This window comes from Herpailurus yagouaroundi, unplaced genomic scaffold, assembly GCF_014898765.1.
Source record: "Herpailurus yagouaroundi ecotype Mexico unplaced genomic scaffold, PumYag 557, whole genome shotgun sequence".
Taxonomy (NCBI): Eukaryota; Metazoa; Chordata; class Mammalia; order Carnivora; family Felidae; genus Herpailurus; species Herpailurus yagouaroundi.
Window position 1 is genome coordinate 2,441,550 of NW_024412774.1, and position 19,559 is coordinate 2,461,108.

Sequence of the window (19,559 nt, forward strand, 5' to 3'; positions counted from 1 at the left end):
AGAGCGCGGTTGGCAGTTGGGTGGGGCTTAGTGTAACAGCTCGGTTCTCCACTAGATGGCGCTGCTTAGCTTACTGGGGTGGATGTTGTGGCGCACGTAGGCATGTGCGCGCATGCGCGGGAGGGGCGAAAATGGCGTCACCCAGGTAGCGGGTCTCTAGTATGGGAGGTCTGTTCTCTCCGGCCAGCAATCGCGCACTCATCCTCTGTGTCCGGCTTCCGTCCACCCCCCGCTTCCACACTGTCCGTGAGCAAGCTGTCAGGTTGCCAGGCAGCTCCTCCCTCCTGAATTTTATCTCAGACGCGGCAGTTTCCCGCCGGTCACTTCTGAGGGACTGCGGCTTTGTCCCCGCTCAGACCTTCTGCGGGAGGGTCTCACGAGCAATGGCTGGTGCTCGCCGCCGCCAGGAACGTTCTCGAGACCGTGCTGCTGCCGATGCCCAGAGACCGCGGCCGGGTGCCAGCCCGCCCCAGAAAAAGTTTACGCGGGCGTGTAGCAGCAGCATTTCGGGGATTCTGGAAAATCACAACTCACATCTGGCGCCAGGCTTCACCCCCCCAACGGCCCTGTTCCAGCACCAGCGAATGTGGTTGTTCTCCAGGATCCGCTGGGACCTTTGCCGGTGGGGATTCCTCCCAGAAGGGGAACCGCCTCCCGTGTGGCCCGAGGTCCTCACTCTGCTCCTGGGGATTCGCCCCTCCCATCAGAGCTCCACCAGGTATGCAGCTGCGGAGCTTTGGACTCTGCGCTCCCCCTATTTACAGAGTTTCATGGAATTTAAACCCTCTCCTTCTCCTTTCTCCCTTTTTTGTTCAGTCCCTTGCATACACTTTCTTTTCTCTCCAGCCGCTTTCGGGCGTTGGGGGTGGAGGGATGCTTCCTGTACTCTCCCCCGACTCCGTCCTCTCTCTACAAGCACAAACAGCTCCCTTCCCTCTGTGACTCTCTCCCCCAGTTCAGCTCTCCACGCCGCGTACCTGTTGAATTCTGTGGTTCAGGCTGTGCAGATTGTTGTGTTAATCCTCAGATCAGTTTTCTAGGTGTGCAGGATGGTTGATCTGGCTGTATTTCAGGGTTGCACAAAAACCTTCCATGCTGTTCCGCCATCTTGGCCCCCTCCAAGGCTACACTGCTTCTTGAGTAACTGATACAAGTATGCTCTTTTCCAACCCAGTCTTCAGCCTTTTCTGCTCATTTGCTGAAAAGATCCCTATAACAGTTCCTGGCCACGTGGAGATTTCCAAATCCACTCAGCCAAGCCTCTCAATCTTCCCCCTCAGATCCCACACGATAAGCCTTGTGTTCTTTCTGGTTACACCCATATGCCAACACGTGACCCCTGCATAAACCCAGCCGCTGCAATCTGGGCCATTACAGGAACCGACAGGTTCTCAGTTGGGCAGTTTTCTATCGATATAAATATAGGACAACCAGCCTCAATGGGTTGTCCATCTTAACTGTTTTTCAGTGTACATTTCAGTGGCATTAACTACACCCACAACTGTTGTGCAGCCATCCCCACATGTAGCTTCGTAACCTTTCATCTTCCCCAGCTACAACCCCATGCCCGTTAAACACCAACTTCCCATTCGTCTCCCCCAGCCTCTGGCACCACCCCCGACTTTTTGTCTCTATGGATTTGACTCCTCTCGGGACCTCACTTAAGTAGAATCACGCAGTGTTTGCCTTTTTTGCATCTGACTTATTTCATTTAGCACAATGTCCTTAAGGTTCATCCATGTGGTAATGTGTGTCACAATTTCCTTACACTTTAATGCTGAATTTTATTCCATTGTGTGGCTATACCACAGTTCATTTACTCATTCACCTGTCAACGGATGCCTGGGTTGCTTCTACCCTTTGACTGTTGTGAATAATGCTGCTATAAATGCGGGTGTACAAATAATTCTTCTAGATCCTGGTTTCAATTCTTTTGGATATGTACCCAGAGCTATAATTGTTGGCTCGTCTAGCAATTATATTGTTAGGTTTTTAAGGATAAACATCTTATTTATATGTTGTCTCTCCACTGTTTCTAAACCCATCCAAAAGTAAGTCCTGTGAAATCAGGCACCTTGCCTCTATGTCTGTGTCCCTGTATCCCCAGCACAGTGCCTGGAACACAGTGGGCACTTAGTGGTTGAATAAATACTTGGTTTCTGAGCCACAATCTCAACTTCTGGGGTAAAGTGTTTGTCCACCAACTAGCATGCCTGTAGTACAAGGAGGTTTGTATCTCAGAAGACAATGCCAGGGACTTACCCAATTATTTGTAGATTAGATGTGGGTTGTGCAAAGGCTGGACATAACTTCATCATTCCTGCAGGGCTGAAATTGTTCCGCATCAGATTGAGGCTGGTCAGGCGCGGGCTGCAGAGGAGGGCCGAAGCGAGTGCCTCACAGCAGTCTGAAGTCAGTCCACATGCCTCCAACCTGCAGAGCCAACATGCCAAGAAATGCCTCCAAAGATTAGTGACTGATCCTTCAACCCATCTGACTTTCACATCAATGTTTAAAACTGAGTTGTAGGCACTACCTATAGAAGTTTGTGGTTCAGCAGTTCTGGGCAGGAACCTGAACATTTGCTTAGTTTTTTTAAATTTTAATTTTGTATTTTAAGGAGAGAGAGCAGGGGAGAGGGGCAGATGGATGGAGAGGGAGGGAGGGAGGGAGGGAGGGAGGGAGGGAGGGAGAGAGAGAGAGAGAGAGAATATGAATGGATCTCAAGCAGGCTCCATGGAGCCCAAAGTGGGACTTGATCCCACAACCCTGGGATCATGACCTGAGCCAAAATCAAGAGTCAGATGCTCAACCAACTGAGCCACCCAAGGCCCCCCACCCTGCCCCAATGTTTGCATTTCTAATGAGTTCCCAGGTGATGATGCTGCCATTGCTGCTGGTTCTGGTGGTAAGAATCACTGAGTGACTTAATTATAGTTGTGGAAAGAATGAAAGATAAAGGTTGAGAGCATCTGTCACCAGGGAACAAAACAAGACACATGGAGAAAGACTTGCTGAGGAACTAACATTTCATGTGAGACTCAAGAGACAAGAAGTAAGCCCAGTGAATGGGGGCAGGAAGCAGCAACAGAGCTTAGGACACTGTACAGCCCTTGTGGAAGGAAGGGGTGGGACATGTCTGAGACATGGAGAGTCGACCAGATGGCCAGAGGGGAGCCAGAGGCAGTGGCGTGAGAGGAGGCTGGACATTTTAGGTCATGTTAAGGATTTAGGATTTTATCCTAAGAGCAGTGGAGAGCCAAATGGCATTGTTGGATGTAAATAGGGTATGGTGGCCATGTTCTCACATGTTGGAGATGCATATTGAGGTATTTAGAGGTACAATGACAAACCCTGTAACTCGCCAGAGCAAAATATTGATGATTGTTTAAATTGGATGGTGAGCATACAGTTTGTCATGTCCCAATCATTCTAGGTTTGTTTGCTGTGTTTGGGAATTTTTTGTGATAAAGTAAAAAGTCTGTGGCATGGAGCTCAAGTAGTTTAGTTAGATGGTGAGGTGGGATTGAATAAGGCTTATTATTGGTTTTGCTTCTGAAATTATATCTAAGCATTTATGAAAACAGAAAATCTCTAGTGGGGTGTCTGTGGAAGGAGACAAGAGCAGGTAATTCTATGATAGCATAAGGCACTTCGTAGATGCTTCTTGGATTCCCAGTGTGAGCAAAGTTAGCTTCTGATAGAGGTAGGGATTCCTCCTTTACTGTTTAGAAAGAAGGGAATGTGGGTGCAGATATTAACTGCTTTCATGGTGGAGAGTCTAGGCTTTCCTATGAAGTAGCTTTATGTTGATTTGAAGGGGGTGATGTCATCTCTTAAGCACCGGGAAGAACAAAGCAAATTCAAGCGGAATCAAGAGAGAACACCGTCTTTGTTCAAGCAACTTCAGGCTCAGGTCCCCATTTCTCTTCACCCAGCCCTCAAACAGGTGGCCCCAGGAGCTCACCCAAGCCTCCTCAGAGAAGCCTTCTTGTGTTTTAGTCCCTCGCACAGCTCTACGATGCCACGATCACCCAGGGCGTTGGCGGCAAGATCCAGGCTCTTCAGGTATTTGCTCCTTGAGATCACCTGGGACAGATTCTTGCAGCAGGTGGCAGTGAGATGACACTTAACCAGTCTGCAAGAAGACAGTCCGTGTAATTTGAGGAGAGAGTGCTTCAAGGGGATGATGCCCAGAAACATCAGTGGGGCGTTTCCTTTACTCTTTCCTAACTGGTAACCTTTCTGTTCATCCCTGGTAATGTTTTAGACTGTGCAAAATCCACTAGCTCATGTGCAGAGGGATGATAGTGGCAGGTGGGGAAAGTATGTGATGTGGAGGTATCTTTGGGAAAAAGAAACAAGCACATCAGATCTTGCTTCCCACTTGGAGATGGGTAAAGATTCTCCCTGGTGGATGAGAAGAAAGAGACAGAAAAAAAAAACAAACACAAGAGAGAAGTTGGTAGAGTCCGTGACAAAGGACAGAGCCCTGAGGGAGCGAGAAAAGATGACAGAGGACAGAAGCTACTGAAATGCGAGTTAGGTTTGGGGTCTGAAAGGAGAGGCGTCTTGTGCTTCTCTTCCCAGTAGGAATGATGAAGGTGGGAGTCGAGAGAGCCCCTGCAGTAAGGACCGGCTGACTCATCTGAGTAGAAATGATGGGAACAGCTTCACTGTCTCCTATTTTCATTTTAAAATGAACGATCCCATCGGGGATGAGAGAGTCCTTCTTCATGAGGCATTCACACCAAGAATGAGCAAGAACACAGTTGTTAGGGCTCACACCTGCAGATCAGGTGGGAATGACCAAGTCTTGGATGCCAACATGGATAAATGATGAGGTGAGGACCAGATAACCCCCCAGCACATAAATGTAATCCCAAAGAGATGTCATCTCCAATTGATTAAGCTTTAGTTTCTACTCCATACAAAAGTAGGGCTTGATATGCCAATTTCATGAAAACAAACATAAGAATTAATGCTTGGTGGGGGGGGGGGACTCTGATTTGTGGGCTATGATCTGTATCCAGTTCCTCTCTATTATGTATTATTGGAGAGGAAGAGGTCTTAAAATGGTCTTTTTGGTTCATTAATTCTATTTTTGTAATTGAAGAGAAGGTGCTACTAGTTACACAAAGATTTGCAAGGTACGTATGACTAAAACATTGGCCATAAGCTCAGTGTCTAGCTTTAGGGGATTTTTTTTTAAAGGTATCATGCATCCTTAAATGGAATACTTAGTTACTACTATGGTCTGCAGATCCCTGGGGGACAGAATGTGAGACCAAAGGCAAGATTTTGGCTCCTTGGGAGTTCTGGTTTCCCCTGGGAATGATTGGTAGGGGAGCTACATGAGACTTCACATGCAAAATATATAGAGCCCTGTGCCTGCCACGTGGGCAAGAAAGCCTCCAGTGGTAACTGCTGGGATCCTTTCTTTGTAACACTAAATGCTATTTATGCATCTGGGAGGAATTTGCCAAAGGAGTAACAGCGCTTACTGCTTGGTTATGAATTGGGGATTTATTTCCTCTCATTGAGACCTTTTAACTTTCCTGTAGTCTGTTTAAGGATGGAATACTCTTATTAAATAGAAACATTCCAGTAAAAGGGAGTGAAAAGGTATCGAGAGAGAGAGAGCCCCTCCGTTTTCACCCTACATACAGAATGAACAGCAGGAGAGTAACTTAGGACACAAAGAGGTCCTCTGAGAAGTGAACAGGTTTTAGAAACCAAGGGCAACCTAAGCTGCAAAGATCCTGTCTTGGGGCTTCTGTTTGGACTCATCTCTCTGTCCTTCCCACACTCACTGTAGTGTACCCCAGAACACATGAGCATCTGGTTGACCCCAGAACTGATTTTTGGTACCAGTCTTCCTGCTCACATCTCTTGACTTTCTAGGAACCCCAGGCCCCAATATGGTAGAGTTGGCCCCGAACAGCCATTGAAACTTACTCCAGGTCCTGGAGGTGACAAGATGGCTCCATCATGACCTCACACAGAAGGTTCATCCCGTCATCTTCCAAGGGGTTCATGCTGAGGCTCAGGTGTGTCAGATGTCTGTTGCCCATAAGTGCAAATGCAAGAAAGCCACAGCCAGCGACATCCAGGTTACATTCTTTTAGTCTGCAGGGAACACACAAGGGAGAGAGGAAGGCGTACTCAGGACTTGGCGTAACCTTGGGGAAGCAACTTCTGTTGGCCCCAGTTTATTCCTGCTTTGGGAGGGGGATATTTATGGGGGTACTTAAGAACGTTTCAGCTTGCTCTGTAAAACAGTATGGAGGTTCCTTGGAAAGTTAAAAATAGGACTACCCTACAACCCAGAAATTGTACCTCTGGGTATTTACCCAAAGGATACAAAAATACAGATTTGAAGGGGCACACACCCCCCAATGTTTATAGCAGCTCTATCAACAATAGACAAACTACAGAAAGGGCCCAAATGTCCATTGACTAATGAATGGATAAAGAAGATGTGGTATATACATACAATGGAATATTACTCAGCCACCAAAAGGATGAAATCTTGCCATTTGTAACAACGTGGATGGAACAACGTATTATGCTAAGTGAAATAAGTCAGTCAGAGAAAGACAAATTCATATAATCTCACTCATATGTGGAATTTAGGAAACAAAACAGATAAACATATGGGAAGGGGACAAAAGGGAAATAAACCACAAAAGACTAACGATAGCCAAGAAACTGAGGGTTGATGGAGGGGTATTGGTTGGGGGGATGGGCTAGATGGGTGTGATGGGGATTAAAGAGGGCACTTGTGATGAGCCCTGGGTGTTGTATGTAAGTGATGAATCACTGAATTCTGTTGCTGAAAACAAAATTATGCTGCATGTTAAGGGACTAGAATTTAAGTAAAAGCTTGATGCCCGGTATGATGCACGTTCCGGATGCCGTTCAAGACCCCCTGTTTTTAATTTTCCTTCACACTCAATGTGTTAGTTTCCTATTGCTGTTATAACAAATCAGCACAGTCTTAGTGGCTCGAAACACATATTTATGATCATGTGGTTCTGGAGTTCAGAGTCTCACTGGAGCAAAACTCAAGGTGTCCGCAGAGCTGTGTGCCTTCTGGAGGCTCGAGGGGATAATCTTTGCCTCTTGCCTTTTCTAACCTCTATAGGCTGCCCGCATTCTTTACTCCCAGTCTCCAGTCAGCAGTTATATCCTCTGGCCTTTGTTACCACATCTTTTCTCCTCTTCTCTCTTATAAAATCCCCTTTGAGGGGCACCTGGGTGGCTTAGTCAGTTGAGCATCTGACTTCAGCTTGGGTCATGATCTCGCGGTTCGTGGGTTCTAGCCCTGCGTCGGGCTCTGTGTTGACAGCTCAGAGCCTAGATCCTGCTTTGGATTCTGTGTCTCCCTCTCTCTCTGCCCACCCCCGCCCCCGACACTTGTGCTCTGTCTCTGTCTCTCAAAAATAAATAAATGTAAAAAAAATTTTTTTAAAAAACCTCTTTGATAATATTAGGGCTGCACAGAGAGTCCTAGACCATTCCCCATCTCGAGATCCTTAACTTAATTGCACCTGCAAAGTCCCTCTTGCCATGTGAGTTTATGTATTTACAGGGGTTAGGACACGAACATCTGGGGGGGAGGGGCACTATTCTGTCTACTATACTCAATATCCCATCACTACTTAGAACTCACTCTAAGAGACATGAACATTAAAGTTATATTCTTTAACAGAATTTATGGCTACAGGTACACCATCAGCCTAGATCAGTTTTTTGCTTTTACAGAGTTATTGGTGAACTGATTGGTCAATGGGGTGAGATGGCGTAAAGCAAAATGGCCCCAGCAAGGCAAACTGATGGTGTGGAACAGGTGTAACAAAACTCTTTCGTTCTCACTACCACACCAAAGATGGAGGCTAGAAGAGGAATTTGGCAACACGGGGTGGCAGTTTTTAAAGCAGTTACTGAGACATCTTCTTGTAACCCAGCTAGAGTACACAGCATCCCCTGACTGTGTGCGGGTCCCTCCCTGGAGCCGAGGAACGCTGCCTCTGTGGCTCTCAACCCTGTGCCACCATTACCATCGTCTAAACATCTCTCTTATCCAGCTCTCCCTACCAGAATCTAAGCTCTGTGAACCTAGAGAGCACATTTATCATCTCTGCATCTCTAGCAACTAAGAGAGTTTATGAATGTGGCCGATCCTCATTATTCTTGGATTCTGTGTTTGCAAATTGGCCAGCTCAAAGTTATTTGCTACCCTGAAAATCCCTAAGCACGGTGCTCACGGTCCTTCACGGACACGCGTGCACGTGCAGAGAAAGTTTTGAGCTGCCCAAGGCACCCGCTCCCAGCTGAGGCTGAACTCATTTCAAATTCATCGTAAACAAGTATCCTTTTCACTCAGTGCCACGTTTTTTCATGTTTTTGTGGCTTTTGTTGTTTAAAATGCAGTGATAATGTCTAGTGCTGAAGTGCTGCCCACTGTGTCCACGCACAAGAAGGCTGTGCTTCTGAGTGGAGAAAATTGCTTCCTCCAGGCATGAGTTATGGCCCGGTTGGCCCTGAGCTCAATGCTAACGAATCAACAATATGCATTAAATAAGGGGCCTTTAAACAGAAACGCACAAAGCAAGGTTAGGCACTGATTGATTGGTAGAGGAAAATGTGACCGGAGGCACCCAGGAACCTAACCCCATGTTTCCCATGGGAGCAACGGTTCCGTGTTTATGGTGACTTTACAGAACGTGACTGTGGTAACAGTAAGGAGACTTGCCTGCCTTTGGGTGAATGATGATTTCCCACTGAAAGAAGACAGAGGCAGAAATGGAATGTTCCACGGAAGGAGAAATTGGGGTGCGGAACAGGACGCAGCCCTTATGAGTTCCTTTCATCATGACAACAGTGTTCCCCTCCGCTTTGTGTTTGGCAGGTGATACATGCTGTTTGTAATAAGACAGTGCACCTCCCAGGGAAGGGAGTCGGACTCACATCAGCCTCTGTAGCCCACAGTTGGGGGATTTCATGGCTCGACACAACAGATTCAGGCCTGCGCTCCCCAGGCTGTTGCTGGACAGGCACAGGTGTGTCAAACTCTGGCTGCTGGTGAGGCCCGAGGCCAGGTCCTGGCAGTCGGCAGCGGTGAGGCCACAGTTCCCCAGTCTGCAAGGAGAGAGCCCCCCAGAAGGGAATGGTGAGGTTGTTCTTCAAGTTCCATCCCTCCCTCCCTGGCAAGGAGGGGAAGGAGAGGTCACCCCCGCGGCTGGCATGCCCCTGCCACTATAGGGCGACATCACACCGTGTCTGCATTTAACTTGCAAAGTCAACGCCACTTCAATGATGTGGGTGACTAGATCTGCCTGAGCCCCAACGGGAGACACACGGGCGATGCCAACCGCTCTCCGTGCAGTTGTTTTGCTCCTCGCACGTACTGCGGTGGGAGGCGTTGCTGGGTTAGTGACCTTCCTGTTTGGAAGCTGACCTTCCTGTCCCATTGGTTTCTCAAAGCTTCACAGGCAGGAGTACTTGCAGAGAAGAGTTTAACGGTGCTTTGGCAGGGGCTCGTGATGAAGTTAGATGAGTTAACCCCTGTAAGGTGCTCAGAGCTGTGCATACAGCAAGCACTGCCTCCATATTGTTGACAGTGATTTATTTCGATGAAGAAATGCTATGTGGGTTGGATCAGAAGGGGGTCAGAATTTGTAAGCCTGAACTATGCCACTTTGGCATAAGGATGATCTTGAACTGAGAGCATCTGAGAAAAAGCAGAGACAGGAAGAGCTCTCTGCTCTCCCTCACCTGCCTAAAAACAGGGCACGAGTCTCCCTTGTGCATGCGTCCCTCCTCTTCGATTCCAGAAAGAGAAGGACACTTGTCACCAAAGATGGGCATGACATTGAGGTGACTTATCGTATAAACTTTATCTACCATTAGGTACCCCCATATACTTCTTAGTCACCTACCCACAATTTATCAGTTCCTAGAAGCTCCATACCCCTTTTATCTAGTTACTCCTCCACTATTTATCATATGTTGTTATAATGATATATAAGCTCAAGTCTGCCCGCTCCTTTGGGTTCCTCACATCTTTTCTGTGAAGCCCCCAGGCACATTAAAAAAGAAGTACCAGGGCGCCTGGGTGGCGCAGTCGGTTAAGCGTCCGACTTCAGCCAGGTCACGATCTCGCGCTCCGTGAGTTCGAGCCCGGCGTCGGGCTCCGGGCTGATGGCTCAGAGCCTGGAGCCTGTTTCCGATTCTGTGTCTCCCTCTCTCTCTGCCCCTCCCCCGTTCATGCTCTGTCTCTCTCTGTCCCAAAAATAAAACAAAATGTTGAAAAAAAAATTAAAAAAAAAAAATAAAAATGAAGTACCACCAATAAAACTGGTCGGTACTTTCCCCTGTCAATCATCAGTTTAATTTGCAGGCCTCAGACATCGCACCCAAGAGGACAGAGGTAAAGTTTTTTTCCCCCTCCCTTACAGACCGAGGAAGAGAAGACGTGTTGGCTTCTCATGTGATTCTCTGCCCCCCCCCCCCCCCCGCCCCGAATCCCACTCAGGACTTTGAAGGGTAGTTTGTGCCACTTAGTTTTCCTTTTTTGGTACGACTTTAGCCACCAAACTCCCCATGAAAGAGGGAGGTTATTGCCACGGCAGGCTTTGAGAGTGGTGAGGGAAACAACTTTGCCCAGATGGTAGGTCATCGAGGGGGAAATTTCCAAATAATAGATTAGTCCCTTAGGTATCCAACCAGAGCTCATGTTCTGGCTTTGCCTTTTATTCCCTCCGTGACCTTAGACAAGAGATTTCCCTCCTTCTGGATTCTCTTTTCCTTATCAGCAAACGGGATGAAAATAATTCCTCCCTGGCAGTTGTTTGTGAAGATGGCATTAGTGAGAAGAGAACATGCAGCACAGAGGCTGGTGCTCAAAGACACCGTAGGTGGTGGCTCCAGCCACAAGCCTAACACTCTCCAGGATTTCGGCATGGGTGAAACTTGGCAGTAGGTAACACAGCATTGCTAACTCTAAGCTGGACGCTGCATGTTAGTTCCCCAGAACTTACTTGTCTTCAACCAACCTCTCCCCATTGGTCCCCAACCAGCAGCCCCTGGCAACCACCGTTCCACCCGCTGGTTCTATGAGCTTGGCCTCTCCCCTAGACTTTCATATTGGTTCAGAGTTTAGTGGCGAAGGCACGGATGTTATTTACTGGGTGTTTTTTTTTTGTTTTTTTGTTTTTTTATCTTCAGTATTGGGGCACTCCCATGGGGTCACAACTGCCATTCCAACCCTTGGCTTAGGCATCAGCTAATTCCTTCCCCATCGCTTGGACCGTCTCAGTTAAGAGGAAATAGCCCGGGTGAAAAGAAGTTCAACTCACATCAGCTTCTGCAGGGTGCACTGTGAGGCAATCAGGGCATGACAGAGGGGCTTTATGCCCTGGTCTGTCATCTTATTTCCTACGAGGCTCAGAGATTTTAGGCTGATGGACGTAAGAAGGATTTGGGAGATCACCATGCAACAGGTGGGGGTTAGTCCACAGTGATCCAACCTGCAGAAACAGGCAACAGGAAACACAGTCTCGTCTCTGCCCATAAAGCAACCCGTTGTTTCCCTGCATGCCAGCCACGCTGGCCTTTTTGCTGATTTTTGGACACTGTTTGCTCCAGACTCAGGGTCTGAGCATTTGCTATTTTTTCTGCTTGCAACATCCCCCCACCCCCACCTCCAACCCCACGTCTTTATGTGGTTCAGTTTTTCCATTCGGGTCTCTTGAATGTCACCTCTTCTGAGTAAGCCAGTCTCCCAGCCTTACTTACCTGTGCCTGCCCCACCCCACCCAACCTGGCCGCCCCTCTCTCCAGCATTATTTTATGCAGATGATCGCCAGCCGATGTTTTATATATTTGCACTTAAAAAAAAGTTGAAATACATCTGACACGTAACATTGTGTAAGTTTAAGGCATAAACATGCTGATAAACATATACTGCAGTAGGATTGCCATTGTAAGCATTAGTGAGCACCATCATTTCTTTTTTGGGGGTGGGAATGATTCACATCTAGTATCTTCACAGTTTTGATGTTTACAATACAATCTTGCTGTCTATGATTATTACACTTTGCGTTAGGTCTATAGGACCTATTTGTGTACAGGTTTGCAAGTTTGCTCCCTCAGCATCTCATAAGCATCCAAGTAGCGGTGTCTTTTGACCAAGTTAATCTAATCCACAAAACACACGCCCAGGATTTACAAAACTGTGGTACCAGCCCCCAAACTGGAAATGAACAGAACGTCCCCGGATAGTTGAATGGTTACCTAACTGTTCTGTACCGTGCTACCAGATAGGAAGTACTCAGCACTAAAAAGGAACCAGCATGGATGGTGGATCGGGAAGAATTGGCTGATTGAAAACAGTCCAGTCACAGGGCAGTGACGTACTGTACGATTACGGATGGTGTGGTTGGAAAAGGGATCGGGGTTGATGGCACTAGTGGATCTTGGGTACGGCGTGGTTTTACAAATCTGCACGTTTCACAAACTGACACAAAACGACATACACACGTTGGTCAGTGTGTCAGCATCCCTGGGTTTGATATCACACTGTTAGTTATGGAAGACACAACAATGAGAGAAATTGCCTCCAGGGTTCCTGTCGTCTAATTAATTTTTTAAAAGTTTATTTATTTATTTTGAGGGAGACGGACACAGTGCACAAGCAGGGGAGGGGCAGAGAGAGGGAGACAAAGAATCCCAAGCAGGTTCCGCACTGTCAGCGTAGGGTCTGACTTGGGGCTTGGCCTCAACAATCACAAGATCATGACCTGAGCTCAAGTTGAGCGCTCAACCAACCGAGTCATCCAGTTGCCCCAAATTGGATTATCTTTATGAAGCACTGAAAGTTACCTTTTTATTGTGGGGAAATATGCCTCACAAAGTTTGTACAGGTGTGTGGCATTAAGTACATCCATGGTGCTACACAAGCATCCACACCATCCACCTCCAGATCGTGCAGTCTTCCTACTAGTTTTGCAACTTGCTGTGAACAATTATTAAAAAAAAACAAAACAAAACAGCAGGGGCACCCGGATGGCTGTCAGTTCAGCGAACGACTCTTGGTTTCGGTTCAGGTCATGATCTCATGATTTGTGACATCGAGCCCCACGGTGGGCTCTGTGCTAATGGCATGGAGCCTCCTTGGGATATTCTCTCTCTCTCTCTCCCTCCCTCCCTCTCTCTCTCTCTCTCTCCCTCTCCCTGCCCCTCCCCTGCTCACACTGTCTCTCTCAAAATAAATAAACATTAAAAAAAAAATAAAAGGCAAAGACAACACTGGCAAAACCAAAATCAAAAAAGCAAAAGCCATCCCCAGAACTTACCTCAAAGACTCCAGCAAACAGTTTGGGTGTCTTAACGCTTTGCACGCCATCATGAGATCTTCTTCCCTCAGGTGGGTGCTTTCCAAGCTCAGGTATTTAATATTACGGTTGGAAATGAGAGTCATCCAGAGATGACGAAGACCAAGGGTAACCTGTGCACCTTTAAATCTACCGAAGAGAGAAAAGAAAACGATGCATCAGACATAGGGGACAGTTGTACCTCAATTTTCCCTTGTTCCTCTTCTTGTATTACAACTCTCTTATCTCTCACTATTTGCATTATTTTTTTAATGTTTATTTTTGAAGAGAGAGACAGAGCGTGAGCAGGGGAGGGGCAGAGAGAGAGGGAGACAGAGAATCGGAAGCAGGCTCCAGGCTCCAAGCTGTCAGCACAGAGCCTGACGTGGGGCTCGAACTCACGGACCACGGGATCATGACCTGAGCCGGAGTCGGACGCTCAACCAACTGAGCCAGCCGAGTGCTCCTAATTTTAAAGATAAAAAAAAATTTAATCTCTCCACCCCATGTGGGGCGTAAATCCATAACCCTGAGATTAAGAGTCACACACTCCACTGACTGAGCCAGCCAGGTGCCCCTAATTTATTCAATTTTAAAGCAACAAATACTTGAGCGCCTGGGTAGCTCAGTTGGTTAGGTGACCGACTTTGGCTCAGGTCATGATCTTGAGGTTTGTGAGTTTGAGCCCTGCATCGGTCTCTGTGCTGACAGCTCAGAGCCTGGAGCCTGCTTCAGATTCTGTGTCTCCCCCTCTGTCTACCCCTCCCCTGCTCATGCTCTGTGTCTCTCTGTCTCTCAATAATAAATAAGCGTTAAACATTTTTTTAAAGCAACAAATACTTGAACATCTGTGACGCCGCAGGCACTGGACACAGTATTAAATGATGCTAATATTGCACGTTCTCACGGAGCTTAATCTCGTGGGGGGACACTCAGTGAAGAGCTGAACAAGACAGCTATGCTGAAGAATGAAATTCAGGACGGTCCATTGAGAACAGAGCTACAGGGGCACCTGGCTGACTCAGTAGCCGGGAACACGTGACTCTTGATCTTGGGGTTGTGCGTTGAAGGCCCACGCTGAGTGTAGAGGGCACTTAAAAATAAAATCTTAAAAAAAAAAAACAGAACTGCAAACAGATATGATCAAGTTCAAGCTGAACAGAGAAGTCCTATGTCGCGAAAAGGAGTCTAAGGTGATAACTGTTTGGTTTTTAAAAAAAGTCATTTGCCAATATATGCATATAGTTGCATGGAAAGTTCAGGAGATGTGAAAGTAGTTAATTAGAGAAGTAGGAGAGGTGGCAAAGGATTTACCTAAGACCCTTGTAGTGCCCGAATCTCATTACCATTTCGATGTATTCCTGCTAAATTACAGATATGGTGACGACAGGAACTCTAGGACATCACGGGCAAGAGCAGAGAGCAGGGACTGCTTAGCAGGAAGGGGTGTCCAGGGGAAATGCTAAGATAAAGCTGGCAGAGGAGTTTGGCATAGGACGGAGGTGAACAGGGCACTGTCAGTACTCTGGCATCGCCTGCCTCCCTGGCACAGCCCAGCTTAAGGAAACTACTTAGGGAGGAGATAGAGGCAACAAGGGGAAAATGTTTGTGTGGAGAAGTTGACTTGCTCCGGTCTGGGGGGTCACCTGTGCTTTGCTTGGAGGGAAGAGTCTGGAATAGACTCTGTCCACAGTAGAACTAGCATTGTTGTCTCGTGCTCCAGGTGCTTGGTGAGCACCCTGGGCTCTACCACAGACCCAGGAACCTACAAGCTGTTCAAATATTTGTTACCTTATTAACAAACGTAAAAGCATTAAGAACTGATGGAAAGCCTCTCTGATCTTCCTCTACCCACTTGCCTGAAATGAGCTCCCCTCACCTTTGCCCCTAGTAACCAACTCCTATTCATCCTTCAATACCCAGGCTGAGTGAATCTGCCTGACAGGGTCTCTAGTTACTCCCCCCTTGTGTGCTTCTGGTGACCCGGTTCCTGTAACTTCTGCAGGACTTATCCTCTGTGATTACATTCTTAGATTGGTCTTTTCTCATAGGTGGGAGAGGAGAGCTGTGACACAGCCACGCCAAGGGGCATGAACCCTTACATCAGATTCTGTATTTTACAGGTTGGCTGCCTCAGCGTGGCACAGAGGGTCTTCATGGCCCCTTCACTCAGGATGCTGCCACTCAGGTCGAGCTGCTGCAGGCTTGGGTGGGTGCTGAGCACGAAGCAGAGGTCTCCCCACCACTCATCAGCAAGGCGCCTCGCCGGCTTCCTACGTTGGAAAAGGAAAGAAACATTTGCTTCCACGGGATGGAGTTTAGCACGAGCAGGTGTCACAACAGGGTCAGAAGAGACCCGTCCATCACGGTAAGACTCGGATGGCTTCTGAGGGTCTGAGGCCCATTTAGCGTTGTCGCCTTGTGCTTTGCGTGAGTGCTCTCCTACCCACCCTGCTTCCGGAACATTCTGACACCCCAGGGGGGTGTGCGGAGGGGACCTGGAGCCACCAGCTCTATAGTCAGATGTACCCTTAGATCCCAACTCCCCCTGGAACGGGAAAAGGTGCGGTTCACAAGGATGTTCCTCAGAAAGTTAGAAGCAGAACTACTCAATGCTCCAGGAGGCCCACTTACACACAGGAATTGAAGGCAGCACCCTGAAGAGGGATTTGTGCTATCTTCACAGCAGCCGAGATACGGAAACGGCCTAAATGTCTGCTGACAGATGAACGGATTAGGAAAATGTGACACACCCACACGCACGCACGCATACCAGGGAATATTACTCAGCTTTAAAAACAGGAAATCCAGGGGCGCCTGGGTGGCTCAGTCGGTTAAGCGCCCGACTTTGGCTCAGGTCATGATCTCACGGTCCGTGAGTTTGAGCCCCACGTCGGGCTCTGTGCTGACCGCTCAGGGCCTGGAGCCTGCTTCTGATTCTGTGTCTCCCTCTCTCTCTGTTCCTCCCCTGCTTCCACTCTGTGTGTGTCTCTCTCTCTCTTTCTCAAAAGTAAATAACAAACATTAATAATAATAATAAGAAAATGGCACAAGTGAAGGACTCACCCTTGGGGGCTCAGGGGCTGTGCCTCAGTGAACTCATCCTTTGAGAGGCTCTCCTGCACATCCATCCGAATTTTCCGCAAATACTGGCAATGCCGGAGGCAGAAGGAGGACACCAGGACATCCATTCTCCGGTTCATTGGAAGCCACACTTCTTGGAAGCTGTTCAATGCCAAGCAAACAAAGTCTTCATCTTGAGTCTCAAAAAGACAGTAGAAGGAGTCCAGGAAGTCCAGAGGGGAGGGGGTGCTGGGCTGCTGACCCAGCAGGGAGATCCAGCCCAGAAGCCCCTGCCTCACCACCAGGGGGACTGGACATCCAAGCAGGACTTCCAGGGTCCCCATCACCTCTTTGCTCATGAGGCCAAACAAGAAACGCTTCATCTGGAGCAAGTGAGCATTGGAGCTGATTTGTCTGAGCTCCATCAAGCTCCTTATGTTCTCCATGAACACGGGGTAGGGATCCCACTCCATTTCCAGTCCTTCTAGAACGTAGTGCAGGGCAGCACAGAACTCCTGGATGCTGGGGTGCAGGAACGTGTAGCACCTTTCGTGGCCATGGTCTCGGAGGAGGACATTCATGTGAAACAGAGCAGAGAGCTCGGACTCCCTGAGTCCGTGAACACTCAGGTCATCTCCGTAAAACACAAACTTCATGTTCCACACTCCCTGCACCGCCATGCGGCACAGGCTCTTCAAGGTGGCTCTCTCTTCCCGGCTGAGACAGCGCTGGGATGGGTCTCGGGGAGTGAGATGATGGAACAGAAAGGTGGTGTACAAGCCCGTGAGGGTCTGGCAGGAAGGAGGAAGGCTCTTTCCCGATGCCTCATGCAGATTCAGAGCCTCGCTGGTGAGCCACCCCAAGATGGGGACCTGGCACTCGTTAAACAGCGGGTGGTTGTCCACCACTGAGTTCAAGACTTTCGTCTCCTGATGCTCATTCTTCATGTGCTTAAGGAGCAACTGAACCCTTTTCTCCACGGAGATGCCCCTGACTAACAGGTAACGGGGTGACAGGACCATGGATTTGAGCTTTTCTATGCCCGTGTCTCTGACGGTGATCATCAGGGAGGCCTCAGGGAGCAGGACTTTCTTCAGCAGACTGTGCATCAGAACGGACATGGGTTGCTTCTCTCCCCAGTCTTCACAGAGACCCAAGTCAGCATCTTTGAAGGCAAAGTCCAGGTCATTGAAACCATCAACAACAAACAAAAGCCTTTCTGGTTGGGACATGATCTCCGTCACCGGAACCTGTGAGTGTGGCCACTCCCTGCAAATTAGCTCTGCAAAACTGACCTCCCTCATCCACGGCATTTCTCTGGCATGGAGGAAGAAGACATAGGAGAACATTTCCTGGTAGAGTTCACCTCGCGCCCAGTACAGCAGGACCTTTCTGGCCAAAGCTGATTTCCCAATTCCTGATTTCCCGTGCAAAACCACAGTGTGAGGCCGGAAGCCCCTCTGGTCTGGATTAAAAGCATCAAACAGTATTTGCATTTCTGGACAGTCAAAGGCAAAGTTGTCAACACCATGGTGTGCGTCCAGCTTCATAGCAAATTTTGTCATCACGTGACTCTTGTAGTCCCCTGTATTACCTCCACAGCCCAAGTTGGACAGGGGAAGGGAGAAGAAAAAACAGGAAACAAAGTTAGAAGAAAGTCTGGATTTCAGGAAAAAGCAAAACACAAGTCCCCAAACCCCTGGACGTAGAATCAATGGATCCTAAGTTAGAGCACGTATGTGTACATGGTTCTTTTGTTTCTTCCTAGCAATGGGCTGATAACAACCTCCATCCTTCATGCAAAGGTCAATTCCTTAAAGCGTATGAACGTCCTACAAAATACCTCTACTTGTCCCTTTAGCCCCGTCTTTTTTTTCAGCACTTAATACCTGACACATTACATTTTTGTTTGCTTCTTGTCTGTCTCCCCTCAGTAGACTCTGTGCAGGGACTTTGTTATTTACTGTTGTATCTTTATTAGAATGATGCCTGACACCCTGTAGACACTCAAGTATTTGTTAAACGAATAATCTATGCCAAACACTACTATGCAGTCTATGAAAGGCAGAGAAGCTTAGGGGAGCTGAGGATGTGTGTGCATCGGCACTGATTTCTGGGCTTGCAGGACAGGCATGGATCTCCAGCAGCTCCGGGCTGCTATGGAGAAACCCCTCCGTGCAATGGGAAAACCTGCTCTGCCACAAAGAGGCAGACATGGCCCTGAAGTCAGACAGATCCTGCTTGAAATTCCAGGCTCTCTTGTATGGTGTCAATTTCTGAGCCTCAGTTTCCCCACCTCTGAGAGGAGATTAACATCCTCTTGAAGTGTTGGAATAAATATTTAAGAGAGAATGTGCCTTCAAAATTTATTGGCACAGGGCCTGGCAAAAACAATCAGTGGCCACCATTGTCGTTACAAACCATAGTTCTTTCGCATTATCTGATTATATTTTTATCCCAACACTTGTCACAAATGGCAGTTATTTTATGCATCTGGTTTTTGCCTAGTCCCTAGCTTGTGATGGAAGTTCCATGAAGGCACTTAATCTGCATACCTCCAGACTCTTCAACAGCCTCTGACGTCTGACAGGTACTCAATAACATGAAAAAAAAAAAAAAAACACCTCCTCTAAGCTGGGGTCCTTACATTTGCTGGTAATACTATTATATATATATATATTTTAATTGTTTTTTCAATGTTTTATTTATTTTTGGGACAGAGAGAGACAGAGCATGAACGGGCGAGGGGCAGAGAGAGAGGGAGACACAGAATCGGAAACAGGCTCCAGGCTCTGAGCCATCAGCCCAGAGCCCGACGCGGGGCTCGAACTCACGGACCGCGAGATCGTGACCTGGCTGAAGTCGGACGCTTAACCGACTGCGCCACCCAGGCGCCCCTATATATTTTTTATATTTATTTTCATTTTATTTACATTTATTTATTATTAAATATATATATTTAAGTATTTGTAAATATATATTATATATAACATATTATATATTATATATATATAATTGTCAAGTTAGCTAACATGCAGTGTATATATACAGTGTGCTCTTGGTTTTGGGAGTAGATTTCCGTGATTCATCGCTTACATACAACACCCAGTGCTCATC

The 19,559-nt window shown here is 47.6% G+C and overlaps 2 protein-coding genes across 4 annotated transcripts in view; one reads left to right on the top strand and one right to left on the bottom strand.

The window, feature by feature from the left end:
* The window catches only part of NLRP5 (NLR family pyrin domain containing 5), a 41,419-nt gene that overhangs the window by 3,073 nt on the left and 18,787 nt on the right, over window positions 1-19,559 (bottom strand). Inside the window, exons 8-15 of the mRNA XM_040465193.1 lie at window positions 16,446-18,047; window positions 15,482-15,652; window positions 13,362-13,529; window positions 11,364-11,534; window positions 8,974-9,144; window positions 5,959-6,129; window positions 3,968-4,138; window positions 2,263-2,433 (exon numbers count right to left, since the gene is read on the bottom strand). Coding sequence (XP_040321127.1) covers window positions 2,263-2,433; window positions 3,968-4,138; window positions 5,959-6,129; window positions 8,974-9,144; window positions 11,364-11,534; window positions 13,362-13,529; window positions 15,482-15,652; window positions 16,446-18,047 — 2,796 coding nt within the window. The remainder of the gene's footprint in view (window positions 1-2,262; window positions 2,434-3,967; window positions 4,139-5,958; window positions 6,130-8,973; window positions 9,145-11,363; window positions 11,535-13,361; window positions 13,530-15,481; window positions 15,653-16,445; window positions 18,048-19,559) is intronic.
* Window positions 15,592-19,559, top strand: part of NLRP13 (NLR family pyrin domain containing 13) — a 77,072-nt gene continuing 73,104 nt past the window's right edge. For all 3 annotated transcript variants that reach the window (XM_040465163.1, XM_040465164.1, XM_040465165.1), the window contains exon 1: window positions 15,592-15,747. The gene's annotated coding sequence lies outside the window, so the exon portion shown is untranslated. The remainder of the gene's footprint in view (window positions 15,748-19,559) is intronic.